Source organism: Orycteropus afer, unplaced genomic scaffold (assembly GCF_000298275.1).
Source record: "Orycteropus afer afer isolate SDZICR_OR568_19922 unplaced genomic scaffold, OryAfe1.0 scaffold00017, whole genome shotgun sequence".
Taxonomy (NCBI): domain Eukaryota; kingdom Metazoa; phylum Chordata; class Mammalia; order Tubulidentata; family Orycteropodidae; genus Orycteropus; species Orycteropus afer.
In genome coordinates, this window is record NW_006921604.1 from 9,152,741 (window position 1) to 9,174,506 (window position 21,766).

At 43.1% G+C, this 21,766-nt stretch overlaps 1 protein-coding gene across 1 annotated transcript in view; it reads right to left on the reverse strand.

Moving 5' to 3' along the window:
• Nucleotides 1-21,766, reverse strand: part of CRACDL (CRACD like) — a 99,855-nt gene that overhangs the window by 53,832 nt on the left and 24,257 nt on the right. The window contains exons 3-5 of the mRNA XM_007959531.1: nucleotides 17,835-17,970; nucleotides 17,327-17,491; nucleotides 7,326-7,538 (exon numbers count right to left, since the gene is read on the reverse strand). Coding sequence (XP_007957722.1) covers nucleotides 7,326-7,538; nucleotides 17,327-17,491; nucleotides 17,835-17,970 — 514 coding nt within the window. The remainder of the gene's footprint in view (nucleotides 1-7,325; nucleotides 7,539-17,326; nucleotides 17,492-17,834; nucleotides 17,971-21,766) is intronic.

Below are 21,766 nucleotides of genomic sequence, written 5' to 3' on the forward strand. Positions count from 1 at the left end.
CTTCAAGGTATATTATGGATTAAAGAAGGTGGCATCTCTGTGAAGCTGACACTTAAGTAGATATTCACATACAGGTATCTTTTCTTAATCTTTCCCTTACTAGTCTGTTTGAAACCTTGGATCCCAAATTTCATTTTCAGCAGAATAGTGGCAGTTATGTCCTTAAAGCAAATGTTGTCTATGGCTACTGGGGAGTATCTGGGTGGTGTAAATGGTTAAATACTCAACTATACTAACCAAAAGGTTGGCAGTTCAAGTTCACCCAGTGGCATTGCTGAAAAAAAGGCCTAGTGATCTGCTTCTGAAAGATCACAGCCTTGAAAACTTACGCAGCATGTTCTACTATGCACATATGAGGCTGTCATGAGTCAGAGTCAACTTGACAGCAAGTGTTTATTTTTTTTATGACTTCTAGGGCCATGCCAAGAAACCAGTAGGTGCTGCTCTGTAGAGTGAAGCAAAGGCAAAAACACCAGCATCGGCCAAGTGTCTATTACACTTTGTGCTCTATACTTGTTATTTCACTTAATCCTCGATTCATTCAATGAGAAAGGGATTAGAGTATCATCTTTTTACACCTGGAGAAACAGGAGAGCACAGCGGTCAATACTGAGGTCAAGGCTGAGCTAATAGGTGGTACAGCTGAAAGGCTGGTGTGTTTTCTACAATCCTGTGCAATGCTCTCTCTGCAGCTTCCATCTTCCCCAGGAAGCATCTTTCAAAGCAAACCCAGACTGATTTTCCTAAAAGATGATTCATATTATGTCACACTTGTACGCAAACACAGCCAAGAGCAAACCAAAATGTTCAACAAAATTTAAAGTCCTCTACTTTCTGGACTTATCCTGTTTCTCCCCTACTCAAGTCAAACTAAGAGCCCCCCACAGTGCATGCCAGTCTCTGGGCCTGAACAACATGTCCCCTCCCTCCTCCATATTTCTGGATGCTTTGTCGGCATCCCTCAAAGTCTGTGTCATGTTCTACCTCCTACAGGAAGCCTTGCCTGTTCACTGTGGCTTATGACTCTCCCTTTTCTGGCCTTTTGAGGCCCTTAAGGGCACCACAATTGTATACTGCTCTGTAGTCTTCTTGTCTGAAAGACCTCTGGAATTCAGATTCGAATCCAACTTCCTCATTTTACACGAGCAAAAGGTCACAAAGTCAGTACTTCTCTTCCAGGAAGGAAAGGAGCTCAAGGGAACCACAAGTCATGCAAAAAGCAATCAGAATGACCAAAAGGTAGAGGATGTTGAGGTTGATCTTTCGAAAAAAGCTCATGACATTAGACCTCGAGAATCACCTGGGATGTTGTTGCATTAGGTCAGTTCTCACCTTCCCTTTTAATGGTAGAAAATGTGACTCTCAGGAAGAGTGTTTGTACAAGGTTTTGTTTGCATGTTTTGTTGTTGTTATTCTACTATTTCCAGCTGGCATCTGCTTGCTTACAGAATAGAGGATGACTGGGATGTTAGTGACAATACCTATGGTAACTCTTGCCAAAATGCACAGTCCTATTCTTTTGGATTTTAAAAAAGGAAGATGTGTAAAGAAGTTTAGAAAAGAAATTGCAAAAGCTGCAGGTTCTTAGCTGCAGCAGTGACCTTTTGCTACTACAGGACATTGTTGGTGTTGAAACCTCTTTAGCATTCGGGTCATGTTTTACAACTATCAACCCACGTGGAGCAGGAAGCTGAGGAGTAGGCCCGGCTTGGCACATAATAACTTGAGCCACTGGAACTATGAGGAAGTAACATGCTGGGGGCCTAGCAAGACCATGAAGTGACCTTTCTGAAGGGGGGCACAGAAGCTGACTGGAGTCCTTGAGGGGAATAAAGCCACTTCTGACTCAGCCCAGGCTCTGCGGCTTATAGCAGGAAAGTGCTCCGGGTACCCACACCATCTGGGTGTGTTATGCCCAGTCCCTATATCTCCCCTACTATCTCCTCTGGGCCCTCACAGTAGCTTCACACTCTGGAACCCTCCTGAGGAAGCAGAAGTAAGGAGAGCGATTGCTTAGCATGCACCAAGAATGAGTTGCTCTCTTGGCTGTGTGCTCATATACCTCATCTTGCCAGAAAGTGAGCTCCATGTTATCTGTGGGTAGAAGGCAGTGTTGATACGTGTTGGGCTGGGAGAGGGTGTCAGTCTCTGTCTGTGACCTAGGTCTTGCAGTCAGAGGCTCTACCATCTTATCTTGGTATTCCTAATAAAATGGAGTTAATAATATTATTGCTCCTGTCACTGCCTGGGATGGAATGAAGAACAAGTGGTATGGTGTTTAGAATGTGGGCTGTATAACACTGTGTGCCATATGAGATAGCGGTGTAAACATTTATAGGGCTATTCCACTTCTTTTGTGCATGGAACCACACACAAAGCCCAATCCTGTGTAGCAGGGTAAAATTCTGAGATAAAAACCAGGATTTCTCTTTCCCAACCTCTTCTTGGAGGTAGAGGAAAACAGATTTAGTCAAATGCATTCTTGAGTATGTTTTGCAAACTTGTAAGAAATACCTAAAGCATTTGACTGCTAACCAGAGGCTGGTGGTTCAAACCCACCAGCCACTCCTCAGAAGGAAGATTAGGCAATCTACTTCTAAAGTGACACCGCCTTGGAAACCCAAGGAGGGACTGCTATGAGTAGGATCTGACTCGCTGACAGTGAGTGTTTCCCCCCCACCCACCATCATGCAAAATAGAGGAGCTCTGGTGGTGTAGTGCCTAAGGCATTTGACTGCTAACCAGAAGGCTGGCAGTTCAAACCCACTAGCCACTTCTTGGAAGGAAGATTGGGCAATCTACTTCCGTAGAGATACTACCTCAGAAACCCAAGGAGGGGTTGCTATGAGTTGGATTAGACTCAATGGCAGTGAGTTTGGTTTTTTTTAATGCAAGATTGGCTTTTTAAGGTAAGAAGAGCTCTTTTTCCTCCCTAGAGCTCTGAAAGATCCAGAGCATAGCGAATATAGAGTTTACAACTCTGAGGACAGAGCTGGAGAAAGCCTGACCGTGTAAGGATAGATTTTCTGCCCAGATGGAGATAAGAATTTGGGCAAAAGCAGGAAAGACACTAATGTGAAGACTCTGTGCCTGAGCCTCTTGGGGAGGGAGTGGTGATGAAGAAGAAACCTCGGATATTATAAGGATCAGTAAAACAAGAGAAATTTGGACCTCATGTTTCAATGAAACCCAGAAGGGCAGTGAGCTTCTCTGGGAAGTTCTCAGGAGCAGGAGGAAAACAGAGAGGGCAGTGAAGCAGCTCCTCACCATTGGAGCAAGAGGGGAACATGTGAAAGCAACCTATGTCCTGAGAGGGGTCAGGCAAGGGGCTCAGAGTTGGGAGGTAGGGACCTCATGGCTAAAGGAGAAAAGGGGCCATGGATGCTTTGAGACAGAGGCCACTAAACTCAGACCCAAAACTGAATGTGCTGGAGGTGGCATAAGCACTTGTGACCAATGGTCAGATGCCTCTGCCCAATCAGGAAAATACAGACACATCTGAGAACTTAAGATATTCATTCACTGGTGGTTCACATACATACGTTCCATCCCCAGCCAATGCACCTCACCTATAGCCACCAACGGTCAGTGGAGATTGACATGTTACTATGATGCTAAATAGGTTTTAGCAGAGCTTTCAGTTTAAAATGGACTAAAGAAAAAGGCCTAGTGAGCTACTTCCAAAAATCAGACAAGGAAAACTCTTTGGATCACAACTGTATGGATCACTCTATGACCTGCAACTGATCTTGAGGATGCTGCAGGACCAGGAACCGTTTTGTTCCATTATGCATGGGTGACCAGGAGTCATGGGTTGACTCAATGGCAGCCAAAAACAGCAACAAAAACATCCCTACTATGAAGGGAAGGAGAAGGAGTGGAAAGATATGAAATTGATAGGGTTTAAATCAAGGAACAACTGTGTTTACCCAGACTGATTAAAGTAGATATTCTGTTTTTCTAGAAAACTACAAGCACTAAGTCACATTCAAAAGTAAAGGAAAAGATGCATAGCTTGACAGACAAACAATGTCACTAAGATGTACACAAGAAAAAAAGACCTTCTGGTAATTTCTATGTCATATATAATTTTGCAATAACCAAAAAATATATGTGTGGGTGGACATGTACATATATAGACACTTATGTGTATAGGTATGTATATGTGAGTATATATATGTGTGTGTGTGTGTGTATATAGGTGTTTGCATACATATATATGTGTATGTGTATGTACATATATTCATATATATATATATAATAAAGCAAACAGGGGACACAGTTATGGATACTTCTTATATATAACCAAACACATCATGGGATTGGTTTTCTGGGTTTGAAGAGTTAGGACCATAGTTTACTGGGAAAATTCAGTCAATTGGCATAATATAGTTCACAAAATTTATGTTCTACATCCTAGTTTGGTGAGTAGCATCTGGGGTCTCAGAACTTTGTGAGTGGCCATCTAATATTCATCTCTACTCATCCATAGCAAAAGAGAAAGGAAGAAACCAAAGACTCAAAAGAAACTAGTCTACAGAACTAATAGTCTACCTGAATCACAGCCTCATCCACCCTGATATCAGAAGAACTAGTTGGTACCACTACTGACTGTTCTGATCAGGGCCACAATAGATGGACCTTGACAGAATGGGAGGAAAATGTGGAAGAGAACCTCATATACTTAAAAAAAAATCCAGACTTACTGGACCAATAAAGACTGGAGCACATCCCAAGACTATTGCTCTGAGACACTCTTTAAACTTTGAATAAAACTCACCCCTGAGGTCATCTTTCAGCTAAAAATGAGACTGGCTTACAGGCGTTTCACCTGTGAGTACTATGTTGTTTTAAGAAATCATATATATGAGACCAAATGGTCAAGAATTACTTTAGAACAAAGATGAGAAGGCAAAGGGGCAAGGAAACTAGATCAGTGGAAATGGAACAACCAGAATGGATATAATGAGAATAATAATAATAATTCTTCACATACTGTGAATGTAACCAATGTAATGCAACCAATTTATGTAGAAATTGTTGGACTGGAACCCAAATTGCTGTGTAAAACTTGATCAAAAACACAAAACATTATTTGAATAATAATTTAAAAAAAAAGTAAATGAAGAGAATAACAGTTCTATCTGGGGGCAGAAAGAGGGGATGCTGCATTCCATCTAGATTGTGAGTGGGCTTCCTTTTGTCACCACGTGTTGGCCAGATTGTGGCTGGTTACATACTCCCCCTGCCTGGGCTAAAGACATTCCCATTGGAATGAAGTAGGCATCCTAGGGAGCTGCCTCCATTCCTGGCACTGCGGATCATTTCAGCACTATAATATGGGATGCCCAGAGTTACTGGACCAAATGAAGTCACCGTAGCATCTCTCCTTTCTCCGCAAATGTGATGGAGGCACAAATATATGCACATATAGTAGTTTCCACCTTGGACCAGGGCACACAGCCTGAAGATAACCTCCACCTTACTTCCTCCTCCAGCATTAGCTCCTCTCAAAGCTCAGCACTGCTGACAGAAATTTAAGCACACATTCCACGAGCCTCTGAAAACTCTCTCTCCACAGGGAGCTCCTGAAATCTTGAATTGTCCCCACCCACAGTTTCCAGCTGGAATACCTAGCTTGTGGTGAGTACTTCTTCAACACCCCACAGTCACAGCAAGAACTGATGGAAACAGCTTGTCTTTCAGGTTACAAAAATATCATTGCAATTGGAAGACGGAACTGGAAATTTTAGTAGTCAGAAGTTACTTTGGAGCAGTGCTGTCCAATAGAACTTTCTGCACTGTCCAAAGCCACTGGCCACATGAGACTAATGAGCACTTGAAATGTGGCTAGACTAAGGAACTGAATTTTTAATTTTAATAAAGTTAAATTAAAATTTTAATTAATTTAAATAGCCACATGTAGCTAGTGGCTACTGTATAGGAAAGCTTAGCCTTAGTACAATGGAAAAAAATAAGTAATAAAGGGATTAAAAAGCCACCTCTTTTATCGCCTGTCTATTATCTCAGGGCCTCTGTATATACCATTCCTTCTGCCTGAAATTCTTCTTCTGTCACTTATACTTAGCTAACTCTGCCTCCTTCCCAGGGCTCTCTTTCTTACCCCACTAATTAACAAGGCCTCTTGTTAACTTCTCCAACAGCACCCTGACCTTTCCATGCAGCTCTTCCCTGCAGTGTCAGTACATCTTTTTATGACTATTTCTTAGTCTCTGGACTGCAAACACCTTCGGGGTAGGTTTGTGTCTGCTTTTCTCACCACTGTATCCCCAGAGCCTCGCTCAATGAGTATCTGCTGAGTGAAAAAAGGCAGGCAGGAAGTGAGGAAGGAGGAAGAGGACATTAGTCTGTGAGCCTCCCCTTCCCAGCACTGTCATTATCTGTGGCCAGGTTGGCCCCACGCTTCCAGGAGAAAGGCTCTGTAGGCACCATCAGCCAAGGAGAAGGCATCAATCCTATGTGGACCTCTCACCTACTGGTACCATGAAGACAAAGTATTTATAAGCAAGGGCTTTGCTTAATGCAGTCTCCACTCTAGTGTTTAATGTCTTCTGTCATTCATTCATTCATTCATTCAACAAATGTTTACTGAATGCTGTCTCTGTGACAAGCATTGCTCTAGGGGCTAGAGGTACAGCTGGGACAAGGTCTCAAAGAAGACTGGTAATAAGCAACTGAACACAGATTTATAAAGGTCATTTCTGTGTGTGTGCGAAGGATCACTGTGAAGGAACTGAACATGGTGATGTGAAGGTGGGAACAACTTTCAGTAGGATGGTCAGGGTGAGCCTCTCTGGGGAGAGGACCTCTGAGCTAAGACTTGAAGGCTGAGAAGGAGCCAGTGCGGAGAACATCACAGGCAGAGGAAACAGCAAGTACCAAGGCCAGTGGCAGGAGACAGCTTGGAAAGCTCCAGAAACAGAAAGGGGGCCAAAGTGGTCAGAGTGTTATAAAAGGAAGTCAGAGGGGTGGGCAGGGCTGGATCATGTCAGGCCTTGAGGCCATGGTGAGCAGTGAACTTTACATTGAGGGTAGTGGGAGGGCAACAGACACAAAGTAGGGTCCTAAAAAGTGTTTGCAGAATGAACGAATGAACAAATGCAGTGTGTATGCAGGGGAGTGACACATCTGAATTATGTTGATAAAAGACAAGCAACTGTAGCCCAACCCCTTGCACTGTGGTCCCATCAACCATGGTTGTGTACTCAGAGAGGGCACATGACCCTGTTGAGAGAGGGCAATGGGGCTGCTGGGGCTGCCACACCTGCTGCGCTGCCCCTGGGGGTAGGAAGAAGCCCAATTACCGAAGACAGCCGCCTCATTTTACTTGACCGCTGGTTGCGAGGTTTAACCAGGAGCTTGTGTTTGGCTGCAGAGTTGTCCAGGCAGGAGGAGAATTCTGGGGGGTAATTGAAATCAGCCATAGGAGCGATGCTGCTGTCTGAGGTCCGAGGGGATACTGAGGCGTCGCTTGTATGGTCTGGAGACAGTGCCCGGGATGAAGAAACTAAAGAGACCTTCACGGGACAAGGAGAAAACACACCAAGCATTAACTTTACAATGTGAAATGGATACAGCCAACACATCAACTCTCCCCTTGTATTTGTGCTTTGTCTTCCCATACTGTCTTTGGGCTTCATGTGGGGAAAGGTTTTAAATTTGATGCTCAACAGGGAGGGTACTGTGATACTCCATTAGAAAGCTCCATGGCTGACAGTTTAAAATGTTGGACCATGTATCAGTCAGCATTCTCCAGAGGAACTGATCCAACAGGATGAAGAAGCAACATCATGATAAATGGAGAAACGATTGAAGTAGTTAAGGATTTCTTTTTACTTGGATCTACAATCAACGCCTATAGAAGCAGCAGTCAAGAAATCAAGGGATGTATTGCACTGGGCAAATCTGCTGCAAAAGACCTCTTCAAAGAATTAAAGAGCAAAGCCACTTTGAAGACTAATGTGGGCCTTACCCAAGCCATGGCATTTTCAATTGCTTCATATGCATTGTGAAAGCTGGACAATGAATAAGGAAAACCACAGAAGAATTGATGCATTTGAATTGTGGTGATGATGAAGAACACTGAATATACCATGGACTGACAGTAGAACAAACAATCTGTCTTGGAAGAAGTACAGCCAAAATGTTCCTTAGAAGCGAGGATGGTGAGATTTCGTCTCTCAAACTTTGGTCGTGTTCTCAGGAGGGACCATTCCCTGGAGAAGGAAATCATGCTTGGTAAAGTAGAGGGTCAGCATAAAAAAGGAAGACTCTCATCTTGATGGATAAACATAGTAGCTACAACAATGGGCTCAAGCACAGCAACAATTGTGAGGACGGTGCAGGACCAGGCAGAGTTTCATTCTGTTGTACACAGTTACTATGAGTAGGAACCGACTCAACAGCACCTAACGACAACAAAAATGTCGGTATATGTGTATATATGTGTGTGTGTGTGTGTGTGACATCCCTGGGTAGTGCAAACGGCTAAGGATTTGGCTGGTAACCAAAAGGTTGGAGGCTTGAATCCACCCAAAGGCAAGGTAGAAGAAACATCTGGAGAGCCACTTTCAAAAATCCATCACCAAAAATCCCGATGCCACACAGTTCTCCAACACACGTGGAGCTGCCACAAACAGCAATCAACCTCAAAAGGTTCATAGAGATGCACGTTTATATATAATTCAAAAAATGGCTGTAGTACTACATACATAGGGAACTGCCAGAAATTAAAGCTAGATTCATAAGAGAACATGGAATGAGGGATATCATTGCCAATGTCAGATGGATCTTGGCAGAAAGCAGAGACCACCAAAAAAATGTTTACTTGTGTTTTATTGATTATGCAAAGGCAGGTGACTGTGTGGATCACAACCAATTATGGATTACATAAAATAATCTGAGAAGGCAGATTATATGAAGAACACAGCATCAGGATTGGAGGAAAACTCATTCACAATCTGTGATTTGCAGATGAGACAACATTGCCTGCTGAAAACGAAGAATACTTGAAGAATTTATTGATGAAGATCAAAAACTACAGCATTCAAAAGAAAAAAAAAAAAGACTACAGCATTCAATATGGATTACATATCAATATAAAGAAAGCAAAAATTCTCACAACTAGACCAATAAGCAACATCATGATAAAAGGAGAAATATTGAAGTAGTCAAGGATTTCATTTTACTTCAATCCATAGTCAACGCCCATAGAAGTAGCAGACACGAAATCAGATGATGTATTTCATTGGACAAATTTGCTGCAAAAAAACATTTCTAAAAGGTTCAAAGGCAAAGATGTCACTTTGAGAACTAAGGTCTGCCTGACCCAAATCATGGTATTTTCAATCATGTCATATGTATGTGAAAGCTGGACAATGAATAAGGAAGACCACAGAAGAACTGATGCATCTGAATTACTGTGTTGATGACGAATACTGAATATACCATGGAATTCCAGAAGAATGAACAAATCTGTCTTGGAAGAAGTACAGTCAGAATCTTCTTCAAACCAAGGATGGTGAGACTTCATCTCCATGTATGTTGGGCATACCCCAACCAAAACTCACTGCTGTCGAGTCAGATCTGACTCATAGTGACCTCTCCTTGAGTTTCTGAGGAGGTATCACTAAGGAAGTGGATTGCCCAAACTTCCTTCCGAGGAGTGGCTGGTGGGCTTGAACTGCCAGCCTTCTGGTTAGCAGTCAAATGCCTTAGGCACTATGCCACCAGAGGGCCCATTCCCTAGAGAGACCATCATGCTTGGTAAAGAAGAGGAGAGTGAAAAAGAGGAAGACTCTCAACAAGATGGACTGACACAATGGCTGCAAATAATAGGCTCAAATATAGCAATGATTTTGAGGATGGCACGGGACTTGGCAGTGTTTTGCTCTGCTGTACATGAAGTCACATGAGTCAGAACTGACTGGATGGCATCTAACAACAATAACAACATACAGATGGATATATATGTATATATGTACATTGTATATACTATACACATACACACACATACACACACACAAACATACGTGTGTGTGTGTGTGTGTGTGTATTGTTAGTTGCCATCCACTCAATTAAGTGATTTATGTTAAGGAATTGGCTCATGCAATTGTACAGGCTAGCCGGGCTAGAAAGTCCAAAATTTTAGGGTAGGCTGACAGGCTGGAAACTCAGGCAGAATTTCTACATTACAGTTTCAAGGCAGAGCTTCTTCTTCTTCTTCAGAAACCTCTATTTTTACTTTTATAGCCTTTAATTGATTGGATGAGGCACATCCCCATTATCAAGCTTGACCTACAAAATGTCTTCACAGCAACATCTAGACTAGTGTTTGACCAAACAACTGAACACTAAAACCCAGCTGAGTTGATACAGAAAATTAGCTCTCAGAGGCCAAGCCCTGAAAACCCACCATGTATTTCTCATAATGAGCAGAGGACTTGTCCAGGCAGTCTCAGCAGGATGACTTTGCCTTCACCTTTCCTATAACAGCTGACACAAGGCTTTTTTTTTCTTTTTTTGGTATTTCTTTATGTTTTATTACATTTGTTCTCCCAGGATACTAGAGAGGTTTTGCTAGATGATAATTTTCATGGGTTGATTTGTGTGGTGGTTATGTTTTTGTGGGTAACCTTGGCTGGGCCTGGTTGAGTGGCTGAGCAGCTGGTGGTAGTTATTCCCCATGATAAGACTGGCAATCAACTCCATGGTGGGATCTACCACAAGCAGCTAAGTAGCTGCTTTGGGTATGTGTCTGCTTCCTGTATGTAAGAAACAGCTGTGGGAATGGTCTCTAGCTTATGGCACACTTGAACCCTGCATGGAGCTGTGTTGTTGTTCAGCAGCTGCCATGCTTTGCCAACCTTGGGACTTACAATGGACTTGAATTAATAGCCTGCCATGTGGTTTGGTAACATTGGGACTATGTCTTTTTCCTTGTCAACCTTGGGTTTGTCAGTCTCAGCAGCCAGCAGCCGTCTGAGTGAAGAAAAGCCTCTGGCTCCAGTGGGCTGGGAGCAGGAGGCAGAGCTGAACCCCAAGGCTGAGGGGCTTTCACTCAGGCCCTAGAGCATGGCACTTTGAACTTGGACTTAAAGCCTCCAAACTGTAAGAGAATAAACTCCTATCTGTTCAAGCCATTCCATTTGTGGTATATTCTTGTCAGAGCAGCACTAGGTAACCAGAACAATTTGTGTCCCAAAAAAAGATATGTGGAAGTCCTCACCCCAATACCTGTGACTGTGCCCTTATTTGGACATAGGGTCTTTACAGATAGCATGGGGTGACACTGGAGGGTGACTGGAGGGTGGGTCTGAATCCTGTATGACTGGTATCCTTGTAGAAAGAGACACAGAAGATGGCCATGTAAAGACAGAGGCAGAGATTGGGGCCAAGGGACTCTTGAGGTGACCAGAAGCTGGAAGAGACCAGGAAGGATCTTCCATGACAGGCCACAAGGCCTTTTTAGACATGGGCTGCTTTCTCTGATGAAAGAGACCAGTCTAACTTCTCCAAAGGTAGAGTCATGCTTGGTTCTGTCTCTGGGTGGCCCAGAGTGAATTTAGAGGTGGCAGCACTGGTAGTGCCAAGCTTACCACCCAGCATTCCATCACTGTTAGTTTCATCTGTTCATGTGGTAGTTAAATTTGTATGTCAACTCGGCTGGGCCTGGTTGAGTGCCTGGGCAGCTGGTGGTAGTTATTCCCCATGATGAGACTGGCAATCACCTCTATGGTGGGACCTACCACAAGCAGGTGCCTACCACAAGGCACAAGCTGCCTTTGGGATGTGGTCTGCTTCCTGTATATAAGGAACAGCTTTGGGAATGGGTACTTACAGGAATAAAGCCTGAAAATTACTTTAAAAATGAACCACAAAACTACTGGCCATTACTGATTTGTACCTATGGCTTTGGGCTCCACTGTTGTAGTTAAAAGGAGCCCTAGTCGGACAGTGGTTAAGCGCTTGGCTAGTAACTAAAAGGCTATCAGCTTCTCTCTGGGAGAAAGATGAGGTAGTCAGCTTCCATAAAGAATACAGCCTTGGAAACCCTACAGGGCAGTCCTACTCTGTACTGTACGTTGCTATGAGTGGGAATCAACTCGACATGAATGGGTTTGGTTGTAGCTGCCAAAAAAAAAAAACAACAACAAAAAACCCAAACTCACTGCTATCAAGTTGATTTGACTCATAGCAACCCCTCCTTGGGTTTCTGAGGCGGTACCTCTACAGAAGTTGATTACCCAATCTTCCTTCCAAGGAGTGGCTGGTGGGTTTGTACCACCAGCCTTCTGGATAGCAGTCAAATGCCTTAGGCACTACACCACCGATGTTAGACTCAGCAAGTGACAGCTTTCCTAATAATCCTCCATAAGGGTCACAGGATATGTCTCTTTCAAAATCAGACCAAAACCAAACTAAACTCACTGCCATCAAGTTGATTCCAACTCATAGTGATCAGAACAGAAGAGAACTGTCCCATAGGGTTTCCAAGGCTGTAAATCTTTATGGAAACAGACTGCCTCATCTTTCTCCCATGGAGCAGCTAGTGAGTTCAAACTGCTGATCTTTTGGTTAGCAACCAAATATCTTAACCCCTGCACCACCAGCACTCCTTCAAAATAATAAATCCTTAATTCTTTCTCTTGCTTAGAGGAACAGTATAAACATCTGGTTTGGAGCTGGGCTCTCTCCTTGATACATGGGGTTAGAAATTATCTGCTCTCCTTCACTGCCTGTCCTAACTAAACTCCATGACTTTATGTCCACAAATGTCTTTGCAGCACCTTTGTTTTCTCTCACTGTCTGAGACTCAAGAGAACAGGCAAGATCAGCTGCTTTGCAAAAGCAGTGACCCCATGAATGAGAAAGACTGTGCTGTCTGGGAAAGCACTAGTCCTTCAGCCACCCCTCTGTAAGCTCAGCACCCTGAAGGCCCTAAAGGAGAAGAGCCTCTGCTCCTCCCCCATTGGACTGCCCTGCATTCCCACTGCCTTTCCTGGAGAGCAGTGAGGGTGGCGAAGGCTGCCACACAAAGAGCAGTCCTGGGCTTAGGCCCACGCTAGTCTACTATTTCAGTGACCTTGGCAAGCTCAGCTTCTTGACAGAGAGGAGAGGCCTCTGTCACATATGCAAAGTGCCTATTGTAGGTGATCTAGGAAATGGAACTCCTCTCACCGCAAACTCTCACTTCTCCATCTTAACTGTCAATCTGAGAGTTCGTAGGGCCTGGAAAGACCACAAGGAGCCCTGGTGGCACAGTGATTAATTTAAACACTTGGCTGCTAACTGAAAAGTCAACAGTTTGAACCCACCAGCCGCTCAACAAGAGAAAGATGTCAATCTGCTTTCTTAAAGGTTTACAATCTTAGAAACCTTATGGAGCAATTCTACTCTGTGCTGTAGGGTTGATATGAGTCAGAATTGACTTGATGGCAACAAGTAACAGGGAAAGACCAACACCTTCATGACTGAAGAGAATCATGAGTTCTGTCTTTGATCATAACTATGTGGAAGTCAGGTCTGTGGGAGGGGTACTAGAACAATAAAGGGACAGGGAAGCTGGCTGGCATTTCCATCAGTGGGCTGACAGCATCTAGGGCTTTTACATTTGCACTGTTTAGTCCTAGTCACCCAATCTGTCTTGAAATCTAGATGCTTCTGGAAATGTCTAGAAGCATAGCATTTAAAAGTTTAATGTGTGGGGGGAATGTGGTTCAAAGGGCCATGAGGAAACAGCTTGAGGTTCAGAGACATTTTCTGTGGTGATCCTAGATGACAACTGCTTTTCAACATTTGTCCTCAAAAAGAAAGATCTAGCCAGTGAGAAGTGGGACAACAGCAGTAGATGAGGGATTGGTCAGCAGATATGAAGCAGTGACAGTGGGACTGAGGAATAGAAGTATGCTGGGTCTCGGCTCATGCTGGTCATTCCTTTCATGGGAAAGGAAGGCACTGATCTACCTGACCTCATTCAATCTCCAGAGTCCTCTGAGGACACATTCTAAGAAGTACAGAATCTGCCCAAGGCCACGGTCTTGACTGGTGAGACAAGTTTTGCCCATTTGCTGCCAAAGTCCACGTTCTTTCCACTACATTACCTTCCCTTATCACCTGCAGCAAAAGATTTACCAGTTCATCACCCTCCAATCTGCTTAATGGCAGGAACCCTAGAACATGACCAATTATATATATATAGTTACCTTACAAATCACCTGATAAGGTCTTATCAGATGTTGCTACTTCTCATGGTGTTGATATTAAAAAAATAACTACATGTAGTTCCTGAAAACTTACTGCATCAGGAAATAGAACCATGTCACTACCATCAAATACTAGTTACTGAAGACTTTTCTTAAAAACAATCTTCCATAAAGTTCCCTGTCAAGTATGTAGGCATGTGTAAGGTGTTGACACAGGAAAAAATAAAACATCCCACGATCCTTTCCTTTAAGTCCCAGTTCCTAGATCACCTACAACAGGCACTTTGCACATGTGACAGAGGTCACTACTCTGAGGGTCAGGAAAGGATTGTGGGCTATTTTATCATATCATATCATATCAAATACCACAGATTATGTAAGCTAATTTTAAAGGGTGCATTGTTTCTCCCCTGCAATTGGCTAATTATGCACAAAAAAACTTTCAGGGTACAAAATGAGATCATTGTGTATTCAAAACCATGATAAAGATGTCCTTTTTTTTCTTTGAAAAGTCTTAAAGGCTCAAATTTTGATATTCTACAAAGTTAGTGAAATGTTCATTTCACTTAAATGAACATTAAAATCTCAAAAACATTTTTAACAAATTAACAACCACTAGAGGATACTGGGGAGCTCTGGTGGCATAGCACCTAAGGCATTTGACAGCTAACCAGAAGGCTGGCAGTTCAACCCACCAGCCACTGCTCGGAAGGAAGGTTGGGCAACCTACTTCTATAGTGATACCACCTTGGAAAGCCAAGGAGGGGTGGCTATGAGTCAGATCTGACTCCACGGCAATCAGTTTAGTTTTGGTTTGGTTCGGAGAATACTGAGAAAGACGTGGTCAGTATTGTCCCAGTGTGAGGGGCTCCCATTCAGCTAATGCTGGCCTCTGTGCATCTTATTGCTTTGCAGGTTTGGAGCTAGAAGAACTAACATGCTTAGTGTGAGTCAGAGAACAATGGGATGGAATGAGGGAGATCAAGCAATGAGGCGTAATGAGGTGGCTCTGGACAGACATCTGCCTACCACAGGGCCTGAAACATACATATTCTCATCTGGTCCTAAGGCAACAGATGTTGAAGCTGCACACAAGAAGGTGCAGACAAAAAATTGTTTTTGTTATAATTACACTGTGGGCAACCACAAGCTTGCAACTCCCTCTCCAGTATTTTAAGGGTTTAAGAAGTGTTAAAGCGTGCAGGATTGGCTCATAGTCCAGGAAACAAGCTAAACCATCCTCTTTCACCTCTCTTCCTCCTCCTTGAGAGAGCATGTGTACAGAGACCTACACTCCTTGGACTCCTGCAGCAGGCCTACTCTGCAGCAGAACAGAATTGTTCTCGAGCCAGCCCTGTGCCAATCCCCTGAATCTGGACATCATTTAAACTCAGCCACACCACACTCTTCCATGTGCTTTGGCTTCAGTGATGCTCTGAAAACCCACAAGTGCACACATATTAGCTAAATATTTCTTCCCCTGCCTTTGTGGGGGAAAAGAGGTGTTCTAAATGTCCAAATTTAGGCAGTTTCTGAATGTACTTAAAAATTGCTCAGGAGCTGCAGGACAGCTGTTATGTATTGCATTGTGTTCCCCAAAAAGGTATGTTGAAGTTCTAACCCCTATACCTGTGAATGTGACCTTGTTTGTGAAAATACAGTTTTCCTTTGCAAGTGTTATCTGTTACCAATGTCATACCTGAGTATTGTTGATCCTAATCCTATATGACTGGACAGAGAGGACAGACAGAGAAACAGAGTCACATACAGAAGGAAAACACCAGGTGAAGATCAATCTATAAGCAAAGGAATGTCAAAGATTTGTCAGCAGCTATCAGGAGACAGGTATGGAACAGTTCTTCTCCGAGCCCTCAGTAGGAACTGACTCAGCTGATTCCCTGAATTTGAACACCTAGACTCCAGAAGTGTGAGAAAATAAATTTCTGTTCTTTAAAGCCACCCACTTTGTGGTGTCTTGTTATGGCAGCCCTAGGAAAATAAGACAACCACGATTCCTAATAAGGGCCCCACAATTTCATTACGATCAGCCCCCTAACCAGGGCAGAGGTGAGCAGGCCAACAGTTATGAAAAAGGACTGTGGCCTTCACTGTTTTTCAATTGTCAGTATAACATGGATAACTCCAACTTCTATCTAGCCTACAGGCTTATCTACAAGGGAAAAATAATAACATATTTAATCATTTTTAAGGAGCCTTGGTGGCACAGCGGTTAAGAACTCGGATGCTAACCAAAAGGTCCATGGTTCACTCCCACTAGCTGCTCCACAGGAGAAAGATGAGGCAGTTAGTTTCCATAAAGAAAACAGTCTTGGAAACTCTATGGGGCAATTCTACTCTGTCCTACAGGGTTGGTGTGAGTTGAAATAGACTTGACAGAAACTAGTTTTGATTTCTTATGTACAAATATGTAGTATGGGTTTAAAATGGTAGCATTGTGAGCTACATTGTGCAAGAGAATGAGCTGGATTCCTCAGCTCCCTCTCACTGATTCTAATGGGGGAAGGCAGTAGTCAAGACCAGTTCCACCTGCTGTTGAGGTCATAAACACCTCCCCTGCTTGTTGAATTTTCTCTGCTGCTATGTTTACCAGCACCACACCTCACATTTCTGCCTCTAGCCCAACAAGCTCTCATAGTCATAGGTTCAGAGAAATTAGAATCTAGATTAAGTTCTATATACATCTACTATTCACTTCTCCCTCCAGTCAAATGTCATGACAACAGAAACAAACACAAAGGTATTAAACTTCTTTTAAATGGGGTTACTGGCCTAGTGATATGCTCAGAGAAGAATTATGAGGTATAGGGTTCACTGTATTAGACTGATAACAATTATGACAAATGTTATCAAAACCACATCTCCTAACAAGACCTGAATCTCTGCTCAAAGAATGAAAAGAAATACCAAAATACCAAAAGGCCAACTGTGGGCTCTAGTGACCTGGCCTAGAATATCGGCTGGTCCACATCAAGATGACCATACCTACCATGGAGATCTTCAGAAAACATACATGGCCAACCAGTGTTCCCCAGATGCCCACCATGGTGGGTGAGGATGGAGACACAGGGAGGTGCACTTGCCTTTATGGTTGTGCTAGTGACAACATCGTGTAGCAGGGACATCTCTGGTGGGCTGCTAGGTAGCCCATCATCCTCAGAGCTCATGCCAGCATCATCTCCACGCTTGACAGGAAGTCCTCCAGGGGGAGGTGGTGGCCCCATTTTCACATTACACTGTATTTTCAACTAGATTGGAATAAAGAACATTTGCTCTTAACTTCACAGCAATATTTATCAACAAATTCTTCCATTCACTTATTCAAGAAAGATATTTAGCATTCTTGCCTAGTACAAAGGGGCTGAACTGAAAGAACGTCTGCCACCAGCTCTCCTGGTACCATCTTGAAAACAAGTGCTTATAACTTAGCATCAGTCAAGATCTAGTTGTAACTAACTTGTTATGTCTTCTGCTGGTTGTGATGTGCATGTAATTTTATAGTTTAACATATATCAAATAAAACAAGCAGAAACAATTTAAAAATCTTTTTGACATAATTTCCAAGTAATTATGTAAAGTGAAAAGCTTTACCTGAAGAGCTTTGATCCGATCACACACATTTTCTTGGGAAAACACTCGCACAGGTCGAGTAGGATCCTGTCCTGACTCGGGAATGAAAATACTGTCGTGTGAGAGGGCCCGGCTGCCCAGTGCGCCCCTTGACTCCCTAGGATAAAACAGGCAATATGAGACTCTCCCTACCTCCAGCTCCACTGACTTGCGGAGTACCTAGGATGAGCTCAAAAGGGGGATGTGAGTACATGGCACGTCATACCACAAGCTCTTTGCTACATTTATTTTTCAATTGCCTGGATTTCAATATATTCCCCCGTTGTCAAATACAGCAATCAACTCTTATGAGCATTGTAGAGATAGGCATTTTCCTGAAGATCTGAAAGTTATGTGAATTCTTTTTATTAATGGACAACCCAAGGTGTGATGAGGTGTGAGGTCCAAGGCAGCAAGATGCAGAAAAGAAGGGCTGGCAGGCAGCTTCAGTCTAGTTACCTGGGTTCTATAGAAGTCTATCTTGAAGGCTTGGGAAAGGTGAAGCAACTTCTTGTGAGCAAGCAGACCTTCCGTGGGCTGGAGGCTGCATGTGCACAGCAGGCTGAGGGCCTGCCTGATGGATGGATCCTTGCAAGACCCTCTAAAACACACTTCCACAGCTGTGTTTGAAATGAAAGTTTTAAATCTGTGAAGCCATGCCCTCTTTTTATTACTTGTTGCTGATATTACATGAACTGTGCACTCTGACCTCTGGGCTTAGGTCCTAGAGCAAGATGGAGGACAATTCTTTCACCATCATCCCAGGCCCCACCCGAGCATAGAGTTCAAGGCTTGGATTTGGACTCACAGGGAATTCACAAACTGTCATAAGGGGATGTAAGAATTAGCTGTCAGATTTTCCTAGCAGTGGTGGCTGTCTGAACAATAGGTGGAAGGACATGATTGAGACTGATGATGAAGGAAGGAAAGCCTGCTCTGCACACATGGGACATCTTGTGCACTGCGCCCCACCCTCCCAGGCATCCTGCCTCTGTGGTGTGGGTGCAGAGACTCTTAGGTGTGGCCCTGCCCCGCTGCAGAGCAAATTGTGTTGGTTAATGGTGCTTTCTTTTCATTAAGCTTCTTTCTGGCTCATAAGAGTGAGTTTGCAAGTGGGAAACCTATGGCTCCCAGACAAGTGTATCCTTTCATTTCTTACAGGGAATCAAGAATTGTGAAGCAAGTCAAGCCCCTTTGACCATGGGTCTTAACATAAAGATCATTTGTACACTGGATTCCCTCCTACAGTAGGACAGATTATGTCCACACCATTTTTGGAATCAAAACTCTGTCCAAACACCTCCAGTCTTGGTATAACTAGTCGTTGAGACAGCATGAATGCCATACACACAGGGCCATTGAGGACATTAATATTTATACAAGCAAAAGACTGGGAACAACCCAAATGCCCATCTGTAGGAGTCTGATGAAATAAACTAAGAGATGTCCTTACAATGGAGGGCATTGCAGCTGACTTGATGGGTGAGGAAGATTGCTATCACTAGACAGTGACATACAGGCATCACCTGGTTTTCTGAGGTAAAAACATGATTATAGAGTACAGACAACGTAAATTTTATGCTACCTTTGTTTGAGAAAGGAGGGTGTGAATAGATGCATGAGTACATATAAATATATGTATGTATTTGCTTAGATTAAAAAAAATGGATAAATTTAAAAATGATTATAAATGGCTTCTTTCAGGGGGAATGAGAGAACAAGATGGGGGGACAGGGGGCAAAGGTACCTACATTTACAATTTTGTCTTTGAAGCTCTAAAAATGCTTTATATAATTAAAAGAAAAAAATAGATCAAAAGGGGAAATAAAACAATTTCCATAATCAGGTCAAAACAAAACAAAACAAAACAGAAACAAATAAACCTAACTGTATATCAGGTTGTTGGCATAAACACACAAAGAAAAGTCTTATTTCAAGTGATTTTAAAGTGCAGTATTTTGACTCTGCATCCAGAATAAATTCTAAGAACAAAGAAATTACAAATTACAAAGAAATTACAAATCAACTGTACTCAGTACTTAGTAACAGCAATATTGATAGTGTTGTTCTGAAATTATTATAAGTATACTATAGGATAGGAGCTTGGCTGGTGGTTCAAACCCACCAGCCACTCCTTGGAAGGAAGATGGGGCAATCTACTTCCATAGTGATACTGCCTCGGAAACCCAAGGAGGGGTCACTATGAGTCGGGTCCGACTTGACGGCACATAACAACAACAACATATTGTAGGATAAAGAAAATAAATAATTTTGTTAATATTAATAGGAACCAAGATTTCTAGTAAAAAAAATTGAACCTTAAGCTAATCAAGCCTCTAGATTCATTGGCCAGTTTATAAGAGACTTCAGGAATAAGTTTAGTCATACTAAGAGAAAACATTCAGCCAAATCCATAATGTGGGATATTTTGCAGGGTCAATGACCCTGCCTCTTCTATCAGATCACTGACATGAAACAAAGGGTAGGGTGGTGAGAGGAAACTGTCATAGATTAAGAGACTAAAGAAGCCTAACCACATGCACACAGAGACACCATAAATGGGCATCAACTTCTTAACCCCCCAGGGTTCTGTGGAGCTTGCTAGCATCAATGTGCCTTGGCAAATGGAATATTTGTGCCTTGGCCCATGGTAAGAGATAAGAAGCTGAGGCAGGATGAGCTCAATTGTGGGCTGAAGTTGCTGTAGAATCTAGAAGGTATGAATGCTCTTGCAGAGGTTAAAGGGTGCCTTTCAGATCTTACCTCTTCCTCTGTGCTGCTCTCTGAAAACATGCTCATCTGACACCCCACCCTCAAGCTTCCTTTTGAAGCATCAATTTCAGTAAAATTTTACCATAATTGAGTTCCAGGCCCTTGTGAGGTTCAGGGTATATAAAGATGAAAAGGACACTGTCCCTGCTTTCAATGGTTTGCTGGCGAGGGGGAAGAGACGGACAAGTGGACAGGTTCTTTTATTTCGGCTCACTCCTCCAGCCATGCTTTGAGAGTCAGATCACTCTCCTATTCCCAGGCCTGTCTCCCCAACACCAGAACTGTGTGTGCTAGTCTAGAGACAGGGTGTGTCTGTGTGTGGGGGTGTGTGTTATAGCTTCCCTGGGGCTGGTCAAGTGAGAATACCTATTGATAAGCAATAGTATCAAGGTGGGGACCTCTGGGGGAGCTCTGGTAGCATAGTGCCTAAGGCATTTGACTGCTAGCCAGAAGGCTGGAAGTTCAAACCCACCAACCACTCCTTGGAAGGAAGGTAGCGGAATCTACTTCCATAGTGATACTACCTGGGAAACCCAAGGAGGGGTTGGAAACCCAAGGAGGGGTTGCTATGAGTTGGGTGACTCATGGCACATAACAACAACAACAACAAGGAGCCCTGGGGCACAATGGATAAGATCTCAGTTGCTAACAGGAAGGCTAGTGGTTTGAACTCAACCAGCAACTCTGTGAAGAAAGATCTGGCACTAAGCTCCCGTAAAGATTATAGCCAGCTAACCCTATGGGGCAGTTTTCCTCTACCACATGGAGTCACTGTGAATAGAAATCTATTTGATGGAACCCAACAACAATATTAGCAAGGTTACATTTTCTTCTCTAAGGGTTCTAAGCTCACTGCCTTAAAAATGTGTGTACAGTTCATGCCCTCCAGCCTCCATAAACGACAGTGCGGGTCTATCCTGTGTAGTGCCATTACCTGAAAAACAAAAACCTAATCTTTCCTTTTCAGTTGTTTGCTGCCACCAAGTGGTCAGTGTAATTTCCACTCCTTTTAAAACAGTGCCGTATTGTACAGGGGATTAACACTGGGCAATCTATTTCCATAGAGATCCTATCTTGAAAACACTCCACAGCAGTGAGTTTGGTTTTTGGTATTGTTCAGGGAGCACTGTGTTTATATTAAT